Source organism: Solanum tuberosum, unplaced genomic scaffold, assembly GCF_000226075.1.
Source record: "Solanum tuberosum cultivar DM 1-3 516 R44 unplaced genomic scaffold, SolTub_3.0 scf00296, whole genome shotgun sequence".
Taxonomy (NCBI): Eukaryota; Viridiplantae; Streptophyta; class Magnoliopsida; order Solanales; family Solanaceae; genus Solanum; species Solanum tuberosum.
The window spans coordinates 538795-561009 of NW_006239217.1; the positions used below are offsets into that span (position 1 = coordinate 538795).

Consider the following 22215-nt stretch of genomic DNA (forward strand, 5'->3'; position numbering starts at 1 on the left):
AGATGAAGACTTGGTGAGTCCTCATAGATTCGAGGACAATACCCAATATGTTCTTTTATGTCTTTTTAGTATTGTTTAAGTTGTGTACGGGATTAGTCCCGAATTTTGTACTCTAAAGTATTAGATGGTTTTGAGACATCATGTATAAAGTCTAGAAAGTCTTCCGCTTGCTATCTTTTTTTTATGAAATGTTTTCTTGGTAAAGAAAGTTTTAAATTCCTTATGGTTTTAGTGTCTATGCGATGAATGAATGCTAAGAGGCTTGTATTAGACCTCTTCGAGGTCGAGTACGCCGGTTACGACTAGGGGGTGCTCCCGGGTCGTGACAGCAGTTTACCTCCAAATTTTGGAGGAAGTTATATGATGAATTGGGCACACAACTCACTTTTAGTACAACTTTCCATCCACAGACGGACAGGCAATCAGAGAGGACTATTCAAGTGTTAGAAGACATGTTATCACTCCAGCATAGATATGACACCGTTTAAGGCACTTTATGGGAGGGGATGTAGATCACCCATAGGATGGTTTGGGGTTGGAGATGTGAAACCTCTGGGGTTGATTTAGTGAAGGATGCTCAAGATAAGGTGATAAGTATTCAAGCTAAACTTTTAGCAGCACAGAGTAGACAGAAGAAGTATGCAGACCATAAGGTAAGGCACATGACATTTCAGACTGGTGAGAATGTTCTTCTTAAGGTATAACCCATGAAAGGGGTGATGAGATTTGGCAAGAAGGGCAAGCTAAGTCCGCGATACATTGGTCCCTTTGAGGTTCTGGAATGTGTAGGACCAGTGGCTTATATATTTGGCTTTACCTCCTAACCTATTGGGAGTCCATCCGGTATTTCATGTATCCATGTTGAAGAGATATCATGGTGATGGGGATTACATCATAAAATGGGACTCAGTGGTGTTAGACAAGGACCTTTAGTATGAGGAGGAACCGGTTGCAATTCTTGATCGTGATGTTCGGAAGCTGAGGACCAAGGAGATTAAGTCCGTGAAGTTCATAGAAGCATCGTCCAGTTGAGGAAGCTACTTGGGAACCCAGAAGGACATGCGAGACAAGTATCCCCAATTGTTCGTCGATTCAGGTACTACTACATTCCTACTTAAGCCTATTTTTGCTAAGTTTGTCACTCGGGGACGAATGATGGGTAAATTGATATCTATTGTAACGACTGGTTCCCGTCGTTATAGAAAAGCCAACAAGGAAAATTTTGGGGCGGAAAACTTTCATAGTAACTTAGAATTTCCCAACCTAGTCCAGATTTGGGTGAAATCGAAGTCAGTGAGGTCTAGGGAAATCTGGTAACAATTGGGTGATCTAATTATGAATTTGATCGCATGAGTAGATAGCTAAGACGTTAACGAACCTGTACGACTTTACGGAATTGAATTCGAGTGAGTAGAACTCTCAAAACTGATCTTAGCGTGAACGGGTAGTTTCTAAGTGTCATTGGTTGAAGGTGTGTTGTGAAATGGAGGTATTAGAATTCTGAAATTTGCTCATTGGTTCTGTGCAAGCCGCTAAGGCAGGATTTTCCCACCAGGGCGGGGCCGTTGTGGCTGGGTAAGGACTGTTGTGGCGGGACAGACGCGACTTAAGTTAGAAATAAACCCCAAAAATGTTTTATTCTGCACTTTTTGACTTTGAGAGCTATGAGACGACCCTAGGTGTTGTCTTGACAGTGTTCCACCATTCTTGAGGCTAAAGGTAAGGTTTTCACTCCCCGAATCCATTTTTTTATCCGTAGAACGTAAACTAGTGGGTAATTATCGATGGGGAGGGTTTTGATCTGGAAATTATGGTGGGAAAAGCCCTAATCTAGGTATGAGGATCATGGGTTTGATCTAGGGTTGATAGTGTTGACTTTATTCCGGGTAATTAAGTCTTGTTTATTAATCCTAGCATTATATTGATTGTTTTTAGACCAAGAACAAGCGGAAAGGATCTGGAAAGGGAAGAATCAAGTTTCTTAGGGGATTCAAACTTTGTTTGATGTATGTGATGGTTGTGATTTCATGTTGTGTGATATATGTTTGTTCTTACTTCATTATAATACATGTATGTGTATGAATGTTGCATTATTGATCACATTAATTGTAAATGAAGATAGATGAATGATGAATGTCATGAATCATGACTTGATTGTATGATTTTGAGAATATACTTATGATTATGATTGTGGCTTGTTGAATGGATCGGATATTGCGTTCCGACACACTAACTAGGATCGGTTGCCACGTTCCGGCATAAACATGGGATCGGTTGCCACGTTCCGGCATAAACATTGGATCGGGTACCACGTACCGGTACGCTAACAGTTTGGGTTTGGGTTCCATGAGAGGACCATTGACTTGACATAATTGTATTGAGAATTGTGAAATTGTACGTTGTTCGTAAATGATATTGATATTGTATATGTTCGGTGTATGCATGTGATTATTGTGTTGTAATGGCTTATGTATGTTGCATTTAGTGGGATAGTCGTGTGATCCTACCAGTACACTATGGTTGTGTACTGATACTGCACTAGCTCTTTCTTTGTTGAGTACATAGCATCTACAGGCGGCTATTGGCAGACCTCGTTTAGATGATCAGGGTGAGCCAGTTCTTCCGGGCTGCCATGAGTTCTCTTTCCTTTTATGTCCACATTCCGGACTTAGACTTTCAAGTTAGTTATTCGTATGTTAGTATGGGGTTGTAACCCTTCTTGTTTAGACTTATGGCTGAACTTTAGATGTTTTGGTACATTGACTTTCAGGTTCTAGGTATATTTTTCCGCATTTGTTTGTTAGACTTTTGGGAGTTTATAGGAACTTTATTTCTTTTCTTAACATTTAAACCTGCTTCCGTAACTTTAAATGCCCTAGTTTGAGTTAGTTGCATGGTTTTATGGTTAGTTGAGTTGTAGTAATGGTTCTCCCACCGGAGGGTTAGTGTGGGTGCCAATCACGATGGTCTGGGTCGTGACATACAACCGCTGAAATTTCTCCAACAAGTGCTGAAATTACACCAACAACTGGTGGAAATTTTCCAGCAGCTTTGGAAGAAACTGATTCAGCAGCTCACTCACTTCGGTGTACTAAAAAAAGGCCTGCATGGATGTTAGACTATGAGGTAAATGATGATTCAATTTCATTTTGCATTGTTTGCGGACTGCGGCCCTACAATTTTTTAGAGTGATGTTAGAGAAGAAAAAGGGAGAAAGGCAATGGATGCTGAAATTGAAGCTATTGAAAGAAACAATACTTGGGAGCTTATTGATCTTCTTGAGAAGCAGAAAACCATTGGCGTCAAGTGGGTCTACAAGACGAAACTGAAGGAAAATGGTGAAATCGACAAATATAAGGCGCGATTGGTGGCTAAGGGATACAAGCAGGAGTACGGTGTGGAGTACACTAAAATTTATGCTCCAGTTGCAAGGCATGACACCATCAGAATGGTAAATGCATTGGCGGTGCAAAATTCATGACCTATCTTCCAGTTGGATGTCAAATCAGCTTTTCTACATAGATATTTGGAGGAAGAGGTATTTATCGAACAACCTCATGGTTATGTTAAGGTTGGAAATGAGCATAAAGTTTATTGCTTAAAGAAGGCCCTTTACGGATTAAAACAATCCCCCCGAGCTTGGTATAGTCGCATTGAGGCTTATTTTCTGAAAATGGGTTTTCAAAAGTGTCCATATGAACATACACTTTTTGTGAAGGTTGGGGATGACGCGAAAATGCTTATTGTATGCTTATATGTTGATGATCTTATATATACTGGGAACGATAGTGCCATGTTTGGTGAATTCAAGAAGTCTATGATGGATGAGTTCGAGATGTCTGATCTTGGTAATATGCATTACTTTCTTGGATTATAAGTGGTGCAAACTGATGATGGGATATTTATTTTCCAAAAAAGGTATGTGCGAGAAATTTTAGACAGGTTCAAGATGCTGAACTGCAATCCCACCAACACACCAGTTGAGTTTGGCTTAAAACTAAACAAATTTGGGAGAGGAACGAAGGTGGATAGCATGTTTTACAAACAAATTGTGGGAAGTTTAATGTACCTAACTTCCACAAGAACCGACATTATGTATGCAGTAAGTCTTGTAAGTAGATATATGGAGAGTCCAGCGGAGATGCATTTGTTAGCTGCGAAGAGAATTCTTCGCTACTTACAAGGAACGAAAGATTTTGGCATTTTCTACCCGAAAGGAGAAAAGTCAGATTTGATTGGCTTTACGGACAATGACTATGCAGGAGATCAAGACGATAGAAAGATCACTTCCGATTATGTTTTTATGCAAGGCATAGGGGTTGTTTCGTGGTCTTGCAGGAAGCAAAAAGTTGTCACTTTATCGAGTATTGAAGTGGAATTTGTTGCTTCTACAGCTTGTGTTTGTCAAGCTGTTTGGTTAAGAAGAATTTTTGAAGAACTACAATTCAAACAAGAAAGAGCAACTACAATTTTCTGCGACAACAACTCTGCCATCAAGCTATCAAAAAATCATGTGCTACATGGAAAAAGCAAGCACGTTGACGTGAAGTATTATTTTCTGTCAGATCTCAACGACGAAAGAACAATAGAGTTGGAATATTGCCGAAGTGAAGACCAACTGGCAGATATCTTTACCAAACCTCTCAAGTTGTTTCCTTTCCAAAATTTGAGGAGGTTGATTGGAATTGGCACTATGGAAGAGTTCAAGAAGTTGAAGTTAAACTGAAGCATGAGAGGTTTCAGTTTAAGGGAGGGCGTTAGTTTTTAAAAGAGTCCCGTTAGTAAAATAAGAGTTGTTAGTAAATAAAATTTCTATCTGGTAGGTTTGTCCTAGTCTTTAGGAAGTAGTTTTATACGTGGGTTGTTATCTAGTTTTTAGGAGAAAACTTTGTAGGGTAATTCCTAATTTTTAGTCTAAACCTGCTGTTTCTTTTTTAGCTATATATAAAGACTGCAGTAGCAGCATTGAAAAGTATCGGTCAAGGAAATTTATTTCCACATTTACTGCCTCTCTTTCTCTATTCTATTTTTGCTTTTTGAATCTGTTTTACTATTACCAATAAAAAAATTAAAAGGGAGATCTTATTTTATTTAATGTTTTTGCTTATATATTTTACTTTCATAAATTATTAAAATACATGATAGTTAATTATAATTTGATAATTAATTTTTTTTCAATTAGTGATATAATATTTTTTGTAATAATTCTAAGACACCAATTGACATATATAAATTATTGTGATTTGCATAACCCCACAAACGCTTATATCTTAAGTGAATTCGTATGGATTATAGTTTGGAAAACTTTTTCAATTGAGTCAATTGTTGCACAAATCATCAAAATTATTCTAGTAGTAGAAATATTTAAAAATAGAATTAAAACTTCATTTAATTGAATATACCAATTAGAGTATCATGTTTACTTGTATAATATTTTGTATTACTTTTAATTACAAAAATAGGTTTAAATCATCAATATTGTCGTTTGTATTACACTTTCAAAAAATGTTTAAAGTTAAGACAATGTCTTTTTAAAATTTAATTATTTGATAATTTAATTAGTTTGACCTTGAAATGTCTAAGAAGACACCTCAAAAAATTGAAGACAATTTTAGAAAGCTAATATTAAAACATGGTTGATTCAAATTGAAGTGAATTAGACAAATTAAGAAGTGAAACTTAATTGGAAATTTAATTGTCTATAACTTTTAATTATAATTACATCAATCGTGCTTTAAGAAAATAACAAAACTTTGAGAATATGTGGTACTCTAGCTACAATATATAGTATAATTTTTTTTAACTGCCTCCGATGATCATTGATATGAAAGATTTACATTTTGAAGTTTGGCATACAAAACTTAATACAAGATCTTGGGGTAGAAATAGAGTTAGATAAACTCTACAAGTTAACACAAAAAAAAGGGGAGTCTAAGCTAGCTATTACTCTACTAACTTGACTCCTTGACAAAGAGTATTCAGGGGGGTTCGTAAAAAAATTAGAAGGTTTAACCTACTGCATTCTGAAGGAAGGGAGCTCCCATCTATCTATGTTAATTAATCCCCTAACTTCCCTCGGGAGATCAGAGAAAGAGTTGAAATCATGTATTGCATCAACGCTATAACTCATGGATGCTAATATATCAGTAGGTTTTTGGCTTCCCTGAAGCAATGACTGATGATAAATCCATGAGATTCAACTATTTGTTGTGCTTCTTGAATCGATTTATCCAATCTCCAAGGCATTTTCCATTCTCCATTTATGCATTTAACTAAGAGTAGGGAATCCATTTCTCCCCAAATCCTATCGTAACCTCTACTAAAACACCATTTAAGACCATAGAGTAGTGCACAGGCTTCATCCATGTTGCTAGTACCTTGGCCTAGACCTAAACAGTAAGCAAACATCATGTTGCCTTGGTTGCCTCTGATTATCCCTCTTCCACCACAGCTTTCTTGAACGCGACTTCCATCACTGTTGAGCTTACTAAAATTTCTAGGTGGTTTGAGTCATTTGACTTTGATGGATGTTCTTTGATTGATGTCTGCTTCAAAGATTTGACAGAGGCTATTCCAGCTTTCCCCTATTCAGTCTACATTGATAGCACAACTCAGATTTGATTTGACTCATTACATCTCCTAAAATTGGAGAATGGAGACTATGACATATGCTTTAATTTCTTGATTTAACTTCCGTCATATAGAGTACATGCATTTTTTGCATTTTTTAAATATTGCTAGGCATATGAATGTAGTTTTAATAATTATTTTCCATGTTGTGTAGGCGCCGAAAATATGTCTAAACTACGGTGACAAAGGATTCTCAAATGCCTTTATTCATTGTATTAGTTGTCTTGAAGTTGTTGTACATCGGTATGCTTAGATTGTTACTATTGTTATATATTGTTATTGTTGTATATCGGTATGCTTAGATTGTTGTTGTTATTGTTTCCTTTTCATACCTACTTTGAGTTTCTATACTTGAGTTGAGGGTCCTCTGAAAATAGCCTCTCTACCTCCATGAGGTAGGAGAATGGATATAATTCAATAAAGTGAGTGTTGCTCTTCTCGCTTAAAGAAATATGAACTTTGTTTCTTTTTCTCCTTATCACCAAATCCAAATGAAAGGTCACCTTTAAAACAAAGTATGGCTTTCATATAAATGATTTTTGATTGCTTATTTGTTGTAAATGTCCCTTCATATGTTTAAGAATCGTGTATTGAGAGTTTTTTTTTTTTGGCAAGTTTGAAATACTTAAGAAAGGGAAATTTTATGCAAACTTTAATAAATGTGATTTTTAGGGTTGTTTTCTTGGGGTTTGTAGTAAGATGGAAGGGCATAAAAGTGGATGAGACCAAAGTAAAGGCTATAAGGGATTTACCAACTCTTAAGAGTGTTGAGAGGTTTGGAGCTTCAATGGGTTAGGAAGCTTTTATAGGAGGTTTTGAAGAGGATAGAGTATAGCAGTTGCCCCCTAATATGATATGATTAAAAAGGATAATGGTTTTGTGGCGGGTTAAAGTAAGATAAGTCTTATAAGAAGTTGAAATATAAGCTAAATTAGTTCGCCTCATTTATTGCAACTTGCAAATTATGACAAGACCTTTTTGGTTGAGTTTCATGCATCGGGGAAAGCTATTTGAGTCGTTCTCATGCAAGATAAATAATGACATGAAACTCAAGGTAGGTTGAATCAAAGGCATGCTACTGGGTAGAATTTCATACAAGGAAACGATATTGTGGTTATCCATATGCTTTTTAGGAAATATTCCTTAATCAAAATTTTGAGTCCTAAGTTGGAAGGTATAAAGGATTTATATGCTAGTGATATTGAGTCTCGTAAAAACTATAGTGCTCGTTAGTCTAACGTTCCATGAAAGAGTTGTCTGCTATAGGCCCATGATGGTGGAATGATGGAACATTTTAGGGTTCATAAGACACTTAGACATTTTAGCGGAAAAAATTATTGGGCACACATGAGATGGAATGTAGAAAGGATGCATAGCCAATGTCAAAAACACAAGCAAACTATGTCTAAAATGTTGCCTCAAGGTTTATAACACCTTTACTCTATTCTGAATAGACCTTGGTTGGATATTTCTATTGACTTTGTTGTTTATTTCAAGGCATATGATAAAATTGAAATGATAAATGGCTATCAGTAGATCGTTTGTAACTTTCTAAGTCCGATTATGCTGGTTTTGACTCTGATGGAGGTAATTTGGTATCTTAGGCTAACTGTGGACTTTATTACTCAAAACTTGTGTAGTAGTCTCTCTATTTCAATTTCTATCTTAATAATCAATTGATATGTGTAGACTTCTTTCGCCTCCTTTTTGTAATTTAGGTTAACCTTACATGGTTTAATAATCTTGTGTGTTTTAAATCTCTTCAGCTACTGCCTTGACAAAGTCACCTTCACTGAATATGTCCCTTGGGTATGCGACGAATGCAACGAGAATGAAATCACTAGAACAACGAATTCTGATGTTGTCCCACCTGTAACTGATTTGGTAGAGCATAGTCATGTTGTTGATGATCCTATTTGGAGGTGAGTACATATCTCACAGATTATTCAGAATTTATTGTTGTATACATTGTGAATAAAAATATTTGTTCGAGGTTGCTATAACATTTGGAACAACAAGTATACGCTTGACGGAGTTGTTACTCACCTCTCCCACAAAGCAAGTCAAAGTGTTTCTGAACAAGCAAAGTTACTTCAACTTCATCTTCACTTTGAAATGGTTTCAAGACGATTTATGGCCTAAGTATTTCAACACACCAGAGGCTACTGTCGATGACATCGAGTTGTTTTTCTTCCCCTCGGAGGCAAGGTAAGTACTTTATATGTTCACCATTTTATGCTTAGTGCTATTCATCAAATTTGTTTTGTTTTCATTTTCATTTTCTCCGTACAGACACCAGGATAAATTTGATAGTATGGTTCAAGATATGATTGGTGGAGAACATGCTCTCCGAGCATTAACACCATATGGGGAGCTATTGGTTTTCACATCCACAGAACTGCCCCTGCGTCACTGGAGTAAGTTTTTAGTTTTTACTTATTTTGTGCTTTCATTAACTGTTATTAGTCCATGTTCATTGTTAACTTATTTGAGAAACTGGTTGACAGGATACCAACAGAAATGCTACTTATGGGGCATTTTCAGAGCGACACAGGGTTCTAGTAGCCGTCTACTGGTACCAAACAGGAATCGAACTCCTGACAATATTTTGGCTGCCAGAGATGCTGTGAACCATAGGTCCCTTACTGAGGACGATGCACAAGTTATGACGAACGAGTTGGGAAGAGGCAAGAGGATTAGAAAAACAATTGCTAGGTTGGATGACTATATATTATTGTAGTTGGGATTAAAGTTGGGTACAATAGAGTCAGCCAAAAGGACAGGGGAATCAATATCAGTTTCTTTATCTACCATTTGACTGAAATTAAACTTTGCAATGGACAAAAGTTTCGTATTATTCACTATGTTTCGGATCTTAGTATTGCTGGCTCTCGAGGATTTCTCGATTTTCAACAAATGTAAACAGTTTTTTTCATCAATGATGTTATGTGAAATGTTACCATATGTAATATGTCATCTGTTTAGCTATAAAAGGTAGTTTTGGTATTAGGTAGCGGACAGTACATTCACATTTTACAGTATGGTATTCTTATTATTGTTAATGACTCATACAGTTAACTGTCGATTAATTAAGAAGTGTTTGAACTGGCTACTTAATTTGAAAAGTGCTTTTGTCAATATTAGAGCAACCATTTGTGTTTGATCAAGATTTCAAAAGTGTTTCTACGTGTTTTCAATAGTAGCAACAATAAATAGTCATAACAAACGACCGCATAAAGTTCAAATCAAAGCGAAAACCTTCCCTAGATTTTGCTGAGTAAATCAAAGTCACAAGACGACGACAACAACAACATAGTAATTATACTTGATTTTGATCACACAAGTGGAATTTGGAGAGGGTAAGACAGCAACAACAACATAATACTTAATTTAAAACAAATTGTTAAATTAATTGACGATATGCATATCATTCAGTACTACTAATTTTAATTTGCACATTTGGTTTAATTTTAGGGATAAGACACAAATACTCCCTAGACTATGACCGAAATCTCAAAGACACACCTTAACTAAAGATACGTCCTATTACCCCCTCGAACTCATTTCTTTTGTAATTTTGTACACCTTTTGACTTACGTGGCACATTTCGTTACTCCACACAGTTGAGGCGCGTGGGAGATATTTGGATGTCACGTAAGCCAAAAAGGTGTACAAAATTAAAAAAAAAAATGTGTTCAGGGGTAATAGGACCTTAGTTTAGTTAAGATGTCTCTCTGGGATTTCGGTCATAGTCTAGGGGGTACTTGCACCTTATCCCTTAATTTTATAAAAAAAAAAAAGGAATTTCTAACGTGGCATACTTGAAAATTTTGAAAGATTAAAGGATGAAAAAAATAGTAATTAATTCAAAGTTAAATATGTTCAATCATGTATCACAGTAAGATTAATATTTAGCAATAATTTAGGGGCTAGTAGTGTTATTTATGAGTTAAAAAGGTTAAAAAACACACCTATAGTACTATTTTAGTTTTTTTTTTTAATTTCATATATGAACTATTAATCGTGTAAGTTTCTTAACTAAACTATCACAAAATGTTTATCAAAACACATAATAACTATCAATTGTTTATTTTTTCTACCTCGACAATGATAATATTTCATATAGAAAAAATGAACAACTAATAATTCATATGTATTTCGATAAACATCTAATGTTAGTTTACGTATACACACATGATAGCTCGAGTATTGAGATTTTTTGGACGTGTTTTATATATATATATATATATATATTGTTAGGTCACTTTAATTAAGAAGGCATTGCATCGATAAAGGGGGTAGTTTTTCGAAAAATCGATACAGATAGTTGCTAACCAAAATAAATACAATACTCTATCAGTCTAAAAATAAGTGTTATTCTAGGAAAAATTATGTTTATTAATAAATACATGTATAATTTACTAAATTAGTTTATTTAATAATATTTTGAATTTTTACGATGGTACTTATTTTGGACAAAATAACTTCTTCTTTGTTGGTGAAATAACACTTATTTTGAGATGGAAATAGTAATTGATATTTTTATTTGCATATTTAAATAGGTAATTATTTTGAGGGATCAAATTAGGGTTGAATATAAAAAATTGAAAATTTAATTACCGAATTGAATTGAAATTTTTGATAATTTAGTATGGTATTCGAGAGTAAAATTTTAGAACTACGGTATTCTTGAGTAAAATTTTAGAATTATAATATTGGGTTTGGGTTTGGTATGAGACATTAATACCAAATGGTATTCGATATTTCCCAAATATCAAATTATTTACTTAATGAAAGTCATATATCAACATATCCATTACTAATTAGTTTAAGTCCAAAGAGAGTTAAAGAATAAGCATAAACAATCTAAACACACGTCTTTTAGTTGTATCAATTTGTTTTTTTTTTATGTTTTCTTACTTGTTGATTTTCTATTATATTGCATCTCCGCATTAAAAAAATTAGAAATGATAGGAGAAGTAGTATTAACTTTGTAATACAATTGGCTATGACTTCAATACGGTATTAGTGAATACCATATCAAATCGAAGTTAATTTACCGTTTATTCAATTACCGAACCAAAATCTAAAAAATTGTTATTTGATACTCTCTCCGTTCCATTTTATGTGAAGTCGTTTGATTCGGCACAAAGTCTAAGAAAGAAGGAAAGAAATACTTTTAAAACTTGTTATCTAAAATGAATAATAGAAATTTGGGAAACCCGAACATAATAGCGAACATACTTATGTCAGAGAAGTATCTATATTTACCTATCAATTACCAAACTCGAAATTTGAGAAACCCGATCTCCCACCTCTAGATCAAATATACATTAAAAACCCTATGAAACTATTGTCCAAATTTGTCCTAATTCAGCCTTTTGTCACCCTGCTTCCAATGCCACTTTTAGGGGTTTAGCAGAAGAACGATGAAATTGATTTTTCATTCCAAAAAATTGTTACCATATTCTAATATACATTAATATATACAGCTGCGAGGTGCATAATGTTCTGATTTTTTCTCAATTCTCATGCAGTTGTTTCTGGGTCCTCACATTTTTTGTTTCCGCCATGGTATGTTCATATATGTTTTCTCATTCCTCCTGTTCGCCTTAGTATTAATTCTCATTGATTTTTTATTTTTTTTATCACAAGTTATAATTTTCTCTGTTGACTGTCATTGTGGTTTTTCAATGTAGTAGTATTTCTTATTTTAGAAATGTGTTGTTCGAGTTAGCTTGTGTACACCTGGAAACAAAAGATACTGTTTGATGTTGTATGTATGGTTTAATTTTCTTTGATGAAGGGGATTTGGATTGCGGTGCCCGTACCTGCTATCTCTACCACCAACACAAGTTTTGAGTAACTATCTCCTTCAAGGCTCGGGCAAATGAGAAGAAATCACGTGGTGTTTTTGTATCCCTTTGGGGTTTGAACATTAGACTCATTGTTCTCAATCCCAATATGGTGGATATATCTTTTACTTGTTTTAGAACCATGGTGTTCGGAAATAACCTTTCTACCTTTAAAGGGTGGGGGCACCGCCCTTCCTAGACTCCACTTGTGGGATTACTAAGATTTATTTCACAAGTTCTTGCTACCAATGGCGTAGCGAGGATTTTCAAGATTCAAAGTATAGTGAAATAGTCATAGGAAGAAGTCCTATGGAGATTTTATCCTTTGGGGTGACCCAGTGGTTTGGGCTTGGGACTTCCACGTTGGAGGTCTCATGTTCGAAACCCCTTGCCAGCGAAAGCAAGGGGTTTAGCTTCTGGGTCGAGCTCGTCGCATCAGGTTTGCCTAGTGCAGGTTACCTTTCTTGTGTGGTTTGCAAGCTATCGCATAGGAGCGAGGGTTTTACCACATGTGCACCCAAAGGGTAACAACTGCAAGTTTCCCCTTGTCATTAAAAAAAATTCCTATGGAAATTTAATATCTAGTATATACACAAAAAGATTTTTTTTTTTTTGATGACAAGGGAAACCCATAGCTGCTACCCTTTGGGTGCGCATCGGGTAAAACCTCCGCTCCTATGCAATAGCTCGCAAACCACATAGGAGAGGTAACCCGCACTAGGCAAGCCCGGCACGACGAGCTCGACCCAGAAGGCAAACCCCTTGCTTTCGCTGGCAAGGGGTTTCGAACTTGAGACCTCCAACATGGAAGTCCCAAGCCCAAACCACTGGGCCATCCCGAAGGGTACACAAAAAGATATTTTAATCTTGTATATATAGTGTAATTTTTTTTATGAAGGGGATTTGGATTGTGGTACCCTAGCTTTGTCTATACCTGCTATCTATACTAACAAATGTACCGAGTAACTATCTCCACCAAGGCTTGGGCAGATGAGAAGAAATCACATGGTGTTTTTGTATCCCTTGGGGTTTGAACATTAGACCACATAGTTCTCAATTCCAATATGTTGTTTATAATTTTTACTTGTTTTAGAAACCTCTCTACCTTCAATGGATAGGGGTACCACCCTTCCCAGACCACACTTTTGGGAGTACATTGGTGTATGTTGTCATTTGTTGTTGAAGTTCAGGCCAGTTTGTGCACATCTGGACGGATTTCACGGGGTACCTGCTACGGTGGTGTAGCGAGGATATTCAGGATTCAAAATATGATGAAGTTATCATAGGAAGAAGCCCTGTGGAGATTTAATATCTAGTATATACACATAAAAGTATATATAGTGTAATTTTCTTTCATTAAGGAGATTTGGATTACAGTACCTAGCTCTGCCCATGCTTGCTATCTCTACCAACACAAGTAGCGAGTAACTATCTCCGCCAAGGCTTGGGCAAATGAGAAGAAATCACATGTGTGTTTTTGTATCCGTTGGGGTTTGAACGTTAGACCTCATTGTTCTTAATCCCTTTATTGACCACTGGGCCACAATTTTGGGTGAAATATGGTGGGTATAGTTATTGATCACCTCTTTTGGCGTTCATGGATGTATTTAGTTTTATACAACAAGGTCCACCATAGAGAGGATAAATTTGTATCTATTCAGTCTCCATTGACAGAACAGCTCTGAAAGAACCTTTTACTTGTGGATTTGTTGTTTCACCATCTTCTCTTTGTTACGATGGAGCTATCAGATTTACTTTGCTTGTTATAGTTTGTGGATTGTGAAATTGTTTGGGTAAAATAAGAAATTTCATGTGCAGATGAGGTATTATTGTGTATGTATTCTTTTACTTAAACAGCATTAACTTGTTTATAATTGCATAAAATCCAACATAACACAAACTTTGCATTATTTGTATATTGTTTTGCATATGGCTGCATTTTTAATTATTATTTCGCCATGTTGTGCAGGTGATAATATGTCTACAGTGTGGTGACAAAGGATTCTCTAACGCATTTGTATTTTGTGTAAAATGTCTTGAAGTTGCTGTACATCGGTAAGTTAGATTGTTACCAAATGTCATTTTTAAAGTTCAGTCATTTTACCGTCTCTTATTAGCTTTTGTTTTTCATTTTTGCTCTTGATTTCTGCCCTGCTATTTTGCATGAACGTGCAAAGAATTGCCTTATTACTAGCAGGAACATGTATATTAGTTGATGATGGAACTAAGATGAGTTCCTGTGTGATCATCAGAACATGTTCTTGGTATCTGTCAACTGTAATCATGAAAGAAAATATTTAAGACCGTTCTGTAAATCCTGTTTTGGTTTGGACTAGCGATATGCGTATAGTTCTACTCTTCCAACAAAGGTTAAGTCAAGATGAACATTTCAGTAGGCAGATGTTTTTTTGGAATCATATCGTCTATAGCAATGTTTTTGACAGCGAGAAGTGCAAAAAAGGGACAAGGAAAAGAAAAGCTTAAGCAATGTTTCAGCAGGCAGAAGTTTAATCCTGACTTCACTGATGAGATTGGCTTTTTCATCTTTTGCCACAAAAAGAAAAGCTAAATCTGATAAAACTGGCACCCAAAAGCGTGGCATAGTGGTCAATGAAGTGGTTGAGAGTCATGAGGTCTTAAGTTCAAATCCCAACGGAGACTAAAAATACTAGGTGATTCTTCTCATATGTCCTAGCTTTGGTGGACTGAGTTACCTAGTACATGTTGCTGGGAGGTGGCAAATGTTCCATGGAATTAGTCGAGGTGCCCAAAAGCTAGCCTGGACACCACGGCCATAAAAAAAATCTGATATAACTGTTTGCACCAGAAACAAAAAAGGCTAATGCAATTCAATATGATCTTCTGTACTGCATTGCTGCTGTCTAAGGAAAAAACCTTCGGGAGAACCATTGATAAGGATTGAGAATTTTGAGTGTTGAAATACAGTATCTTATCTAGTTAATCCATTTTCCTCCAAAACTCATGCATGAGAGCAACTTCAGCAAGGATTCCCAATTGACATGATTATAGGCCTTTCCAATGTCTAGCTTCTGGAATCACCTTCTCCATTGGCAATTAGGACATCCATTATTTTGGCATTCTTCAATGAAAGCCATATGTTGAACATCCACCAGCTTACGAATGACCCTTTCAACCTCTCTGTTAGAACCTTTGGTAGTAGCTTGTACATACTTCCTATAAGGCTTATAGGTTTAAGTTCTCTTAAATCCTTGGCTCCTGTCTTCTTAGGAATCAAAGCTATGTAAGTTGTGTTGAATTTTTTCTCAAAAACTCCATGAGAATGGAAATTCTTGAAAGTTTTTATGTTGTCCTGCTTCAGTACTTCCCAACATTTGATGAAAAAACTCATTGTGTAGCCATCTAGACATGTATACTCCTCTTGCTCATCAAAATCCCTTTGTAGAGCTTCTTTTTCAACTTCAGTGATGACTGGGCAAATGATAAAATTGCATGATGGTCTCCGGTCCTGAGTCTCAGAGTAAAGCTTCCTATAAAAATCAAATATTCCCCCCTTAATTCCAACTGGATCTCCCACTTGTTCATCTTGAATTACTAGTTGGTCTATATTACTATTTCTCTTATGATCATTTGCCACTTTACGAAAGAAGTTGGTATTCTTGTCCCCTCCTTGAGCCCATAAGGCTCTGGGTCTTTGTCTCCGTGAAATTTCTTCATTTTTGATGTATTCTCCATGTTCCATCAGAAGAGCCTTCAGTAGTGATTCTGCTTCTGTCGGAATTTTGTTCTCCTGTACAACATCCAGATTAGCCAGTTGACTCAGAACCTTCTATAAAATCAGAATATTCCTCCATAGCTGGAGTTCTTCTCTTGCAATTTCATTGTTCGGAAGGAAACTTTGTCACATTAAAATCTCCACAAACGGCCCATGGCCCTTCCAACAGTCCCGTAACAACTCCTGTTTCCTCCCACTCATTTTCCCTTTCCAGATAACAATTTGGGGAATATACTCCCGTTACGTGGCACTCAAAAGTCTTGAAGAAGTGCGACAGACTTGCAAGTAAGAGTATATAATCCAATTTCCAAAGTCTCCCCTCTCCATGCTATATCATCCCACAACATCAGAATTCTCCCTCTAGTGCCACTTGCTTCTAGGCAGGAAAATTTCACCCATCTCCCTCCCTGTAACCCTTTGACAATCTCTTCGGCATCCCCCTCCAACTTAGACTGCTGAAGACAATGATATCAGCCTTTCAGTTGTACATAAGGCTCTTCAGAATTCTTATTTTAACCCTATTGTTTAATCCCCTTACATTCCATGTCACCAATTTGAGTTTCATTGTAAAAGGTTGCCATCTTTTCCCCGAACTCTCCTCCCATCACTTTTGATCTTAACATCAAAGAGGTGAGCCCCTTGAGTTCATGTGTCCCTTTGTTTCTAGGCCTCTTTAAAGATGCCTCGTCTCCGGGAGCCTTGCCTGTCTGCAGCTATCTATTTGCATCAGTAGTTCCCATGCTTCTTCCTCATGCTCCTGGAAGTCGACCCTGATAATTTTACCAAGAAGTTGAGTTTCATGGTTGTCATTAAATACTGATAATGGTTTTAGGTTAACCTTTACATGTCTTTCTTTAGTTTGTTAATATTCCATGTTTTAATCTTTTCAGCTACTGCCTTGATAAAGTTCCCAGTACATTTGATGAATTTGTCTATTGGGTCTGTGATGATTGTGAGGTGAAGGTGCCAAATGAACTCACTATCATGAATTCTGTTGGCGTCTTACCTGAAAATTGCACTAGTTCAAGACATCTTAAAGCAAGTTCTGAAGCAAAACTTGATATTCCTCCATCGATTGCTGAGGTAGATTTAACGGCGGTTCAAAATAAGTCTTCCGAGAAAGATGTTGAGAAACATCCTAGAATTGATTTGGTAGAGCATAGTCACTTAGATAAGAAGTCTAATCCTACGTCTCTGATAGATAAGAAAAACTGTATTCATGCTGTCGTGGAACAAGCACAACCTGTTCTTGATCCTATTTGGAGGTGAGGAGATATCTCACAGATTATTCAGTTGGGTGATAATTCATCAATATTGACCTGTCGTATTGTGAATGAAAATGTCCGTTTTCTTGCACTTTTTTCTGGCAGGGGTAGTTTTAACATATGGAACAAAGAGTATAAGACATTTGATGGACTTGTTGCTCACCTATCAGTCAAAGCATGCCAAAAGGTTTTTGAAGAAGCGAAGTTATTTTCACTTTTGCTTCACTTGGAAATGCTTCCGAAATCTGATATATGGCCTAAGAGTTTCAATACATTAGAGCCTAGAGATGATAACATTGCATTGTATTTCTTTCCTTCGGATGCAAGGTAATTACTTTATATTTTCACCATTTTACACATAGTTTTCGTCATATTCGCTTTGTTGACATTTTATTTTTCTCAGTACAGATACGAGCAGGATTTTGATCATTTGATTGAGGAAATGATTGGTGAAGAATTTGCTCTCCGAGCAGTTATGACAAATGCAGAGCTGTTGGTTTTCACATCCACAGAACTTCCCCTGCATAACTGGAGTAAGTTTTCACTCGATTGTACACCAAAGCTTAGATCTTGATTTCATTGTTAAGTTGTTTGATGAAATTGGTTGGCAGGATTCCAACACAAACACTACTTATGGGGCGTTTTTAGAGTGAAGCAGGAATCTAGTAGCTGTCAAATGGTATCGAACAGGGTTAAATCTGTGATACTTCAAACTCCTGGGAATGTTTTGGCTGCCGGAGATCATATAAACCTTGTGAAACTCAAAACTCCGCGTGCTGAGAGTCCTATTAGCACTTTAAGCAATAACGTAAGCTTTGGGTCTGGCACTTCCTGAGGCATCTGTCCTCTTCTTTTCATGTTGAGCTTCTCAATATGAACTAGTATCTGTACCATTTGACTGACATGAAAAAATTGAGACCTCACGAATGTGTTTGTGGGCTGTTGGTGAATAACCTGGTTGAAAAAACGACAAAGCTGGTCTAATGATAAGAGCGCATCACATGATGTGACATGATGTGAGAGTTTAGACGCACATGACTGGCTAAGTGAATTAGGGATGAATCCATTATCCACCAGATTTCGGATCTTTGTGCTGCTGGTTCTCAGAGATTTCTCGGTTATTAACAAATAAAAACCGAGTTTTTTCTTCAGTTGAAGAACCTGATGTCCTGTGAAATGCTAACCATTTGTAACATGTCATCTGTTTAGCTGTACGTGGTAGATAAAGGGTGGTTGTTTTGGAAACCGAGTTTTGCTCCCATAGTGACTCGAACAGCTTGGAGGTGAAGGTGTATATCATCTTAGAAATTCCTCTTATCTATTTCGGATTATAGGGACGAGGTTTGATTATGTATAATTTATATGGATATTAGCACGTTTGGTCTCAATTATTAGTAAATTCTTATTTTGGTCATTATTGAGATGATGACTAATGGCATTTAATCTTCTTTTTTTTGAGAATGGTAAACTTTACTTCTATATATCCACAGGTGTACTACAACAAAGTGTATTCTCCCATCACAAAATTCTCTTTACAAAATCCTAATAATTCTAATTACAACCAGTCAATTGCATTAAAAACATTTCCAGTGTTGTCTATAGCTACTTGCACCAAAAATGGTAAAGGCCTAAGCAGTCTATCTTGATCTTCTGTATGTTGCTCTTTTTGCCTTCAAAATGTCTCTGATTTCTCTCCTTCCATATGGTCCACCAGATACATGCGGGAACCATCTTCCATCTCTCCTTTCTTCCTGCATTTCTGTCATTGTTCCAACTTTTTAGCACTTCTTTAATTCTCCCAGGTTTCACCCACATGATCTTCCTCTTGTGTAAAAACATCTGCAACAGTTGGTCTGTTCATTTACAATGCAAAAAGAGATGGTTGACTGTCTCTATTTGTTCTTCATATAGATAGCATATCTAGAGCATAGGTTATGTATCCTCTTGTTAAGGTTTTCATGAGTGAGGATTGCTTCCTTTGTCAGTAACCATGTAAAGTAGTTTACCTTATAAGGCACTTTGGTCTTCCAGATCATTCTCCATGTCCATCCTATCTCCTGAGTATTTGTTCCTGTCAGATCTTTGTAAGTAGACCTGACAGTGAAAATACCTTTGCTATCCACCTTCCACACCAAGTTGTCCTTTTCTTCTGTAAGGTTGAGATTTTGAGGGACTGTATTCTGAAAATCTGCTATAAAGTTCACTTCACAGTCATTTAAATTCCTTCTTAGATGAAGATTCCAACCTTGTCCTGTCCATAGTTCAGCCACATTAGCATCTTGGGCCTACATAAGTTGTAAAGTTCATGAAAAATTTGATTCAGAGGTCATTGCCCACACTATACATCCTTCCAGAAAGCCACCTTCTCTCCATTTCCAACCTTGCAACTTGTTCTTGTTGAAACTAGTTGCCATAGTTTCCTGATGGATCTCCATACACTACGATTATAAGGAGTTGTCACTTCCTCTGTCATCCATCTATCCTGCATGCCATATTTTGACCTGATCACTTCTTTCCATAGAGCTTCTTCTGGAGATGCAAACTTTCATAACCACTTCATCATTAGACTTTTGTTATGTCTGTCTAGCTTCCTAATGTTTAAGCCCCATCCTTTCTTGCTTTCCAGTAGCTCCTCCCATTTCACTAGATGATATTTCTTCTTGTCTTCACTTTCTTTCCATATGAAGTTTCTCCTAACAACATCCAGTCTATCAGTAACACTGGCTAGGATAGGAAAGAGTGACATCATATATGAAGGGATAGAGTCCATTACACTGCTTACCAAAGTGAGTCTACCACCTGTGGATATGTATTGGCTTTTTCCAGTTTGCTAATCTTTTTTCACTTCTCTCTATCACACCACTCCATATGTTCTTGGACTTGCTCTTAGCTCCTAAAGGCATTCCCAGATATGTGGTTGGGAGTTCACCCATTTTCCCCCCTAACTTTTCTGCCAGATATTCAATGTTTGGCACTGTATTAACTGGGTATATGAAACTCTTACCCCAATTTATGTGCAAACCAGAAACTGCTTTAAAGATGTTGAAAATAACTCTGAGAATTAACATTTGTTCCCCTGTGGCACCACAAAACACTAGAGTGTCATCTGCATATTGCAAATGTGTTACATGATATATATCTATCTTGAAAAACTGACAGAAATTATGATATAATTAACGGTGCACCCATAAAAAGCATAAAAGTGTCATTGTGTTGTTGGTAGAAGTTAGAGGATCCACTTGTGAGATCCGGGTTCGAATCCAGTTAAAGTGTTTATTTCATTGTTTTTATTTTAAACATCTTAGAGCTCTAGTATAAATTTGCTTAACCGCGTAAGTTTTCCATAAAAAACTATATTTATTTAAAGCTTTATTCGACTTTTATATTTACCAAAATAGTCAATGTTGAAGTCTTTTAAGAAATTATAACTCATAATTGCAATTTTATCTAATATAAAATACATTTATCAGGGTAAGTCTTAATCTACTAAATCATACTTTTATAACTTTGAAAAAATTACTGAAATGCACATCTTATGTTTTCCTTATTTTCAATATCCCCTTCTATTTCTAAAAACCTCTAAAATCCCTTATTTCTTTAATGTATCCGAGCTACATATTAATGTATTCGAGCCAGTATTTAATGTATCTGAACTACATATTATGTATCTGGTTTATTTTATAATGTATCCAAGCTACATATTATGTATCTGAGCTAGTTTTTAATGTATCTGGTTTATGTTATAATGTATCCGAGATACTCTTTAATGTATCCGAGCTACATATTATGTATCCGGTTTGTGTTACTTTTTAAGGGATTAATGTAATTACAAACTAAAGAGGGATAGATTGTAATTTCATATTAAAACTATGTTATTCCTAAAATTTACCCAATAACTTTTGTGTCTTTGTATGACACGATTTTGGTGTTGTTGGAATAAGCACTGCTATTGAAGACGGTCTTAGAGAAGGAGCTGCTAAAGCAACTGCCAAATAACTACTAAATTTCGCATTTCAATTTTTAAAACTTATTTATTTGTAGTAATCTCACGAGTAGTTTGGTTTAGAGACAAGTTTTGCAAAGATTAGAATTATGAAAAATTGTAATTTGTGAATTAAATAATGTAATTATATAGTGTAAATGAATATTTAGTTTGATATATGTATATGTTATAATATATTTGTTTAATTTTTAAATAGATAACACTTTTCTTGATATTATTGTGGGACTTCAAAAGCCTAAGTAGAGGATGGTTGCGGTAGCCGGTAAGTCGACAACCAGCATAAAACTTGTCAATTCATGATGAATCTTTATAACATATAAATCATTCGAACATGCTCACCTAGTTGATATATGTGTTTAAATAACAAAAATGAAAATTCACTTAACTAACCTCAACTTATTTGAGACTGAATTGTAATTATTGTTATTGTTGTAATACTATTACGAACTTTAATTTTGTCGTTTCAACATTTACTTAACACATATATTAGCCATAAAATAAAAAAAAGGGTTCCATTGAGCTTCTCATAGAAGTACAATAATCGCGCACTTCCTAGGACTTGTGTATAAAAATATTTCATCGAGTTTCTCATAGAAATACAAACGTATCGCCCATTTCCTACGGGCTACAATCTGACTTTTGTATAAAAATAATAATCAAATATACCTCTAAACTTTATGAAAAATATCAAATATACCCTTGAATTTT

General features: G+C 35.9%; 1 protein-coding gene across 1 annotated transcript; it reads left to right on the forward strand.

The window, feature by feature from the left end:
• Positions 1–11971: 11971 nt before the first annotated feature.
• Positions 11972–18918, forward strand: LOC102599098 (uncharacterized). The gene is made up of 6 exons (XM_006359253.2): positions 11972–12204; positions 14455–14540; positions 17130–17504; positions 17610–17831; positions 17913–18037; positions 18116–18918. The coding sequence occupies exons 1-6, from the start codon at positions 12202–12204 to the stop codon at positions 18337–18339; spliced, it is 1035 nt and encodes a 344-aa protein (XP_006359315.1). The 5' UTR covers positions 11972–12201; the 3' UTR covers positions 18340–18918.
• The last annotated feature ends 3297 nt before the right edge of the window (positions 18919–22215 follow it).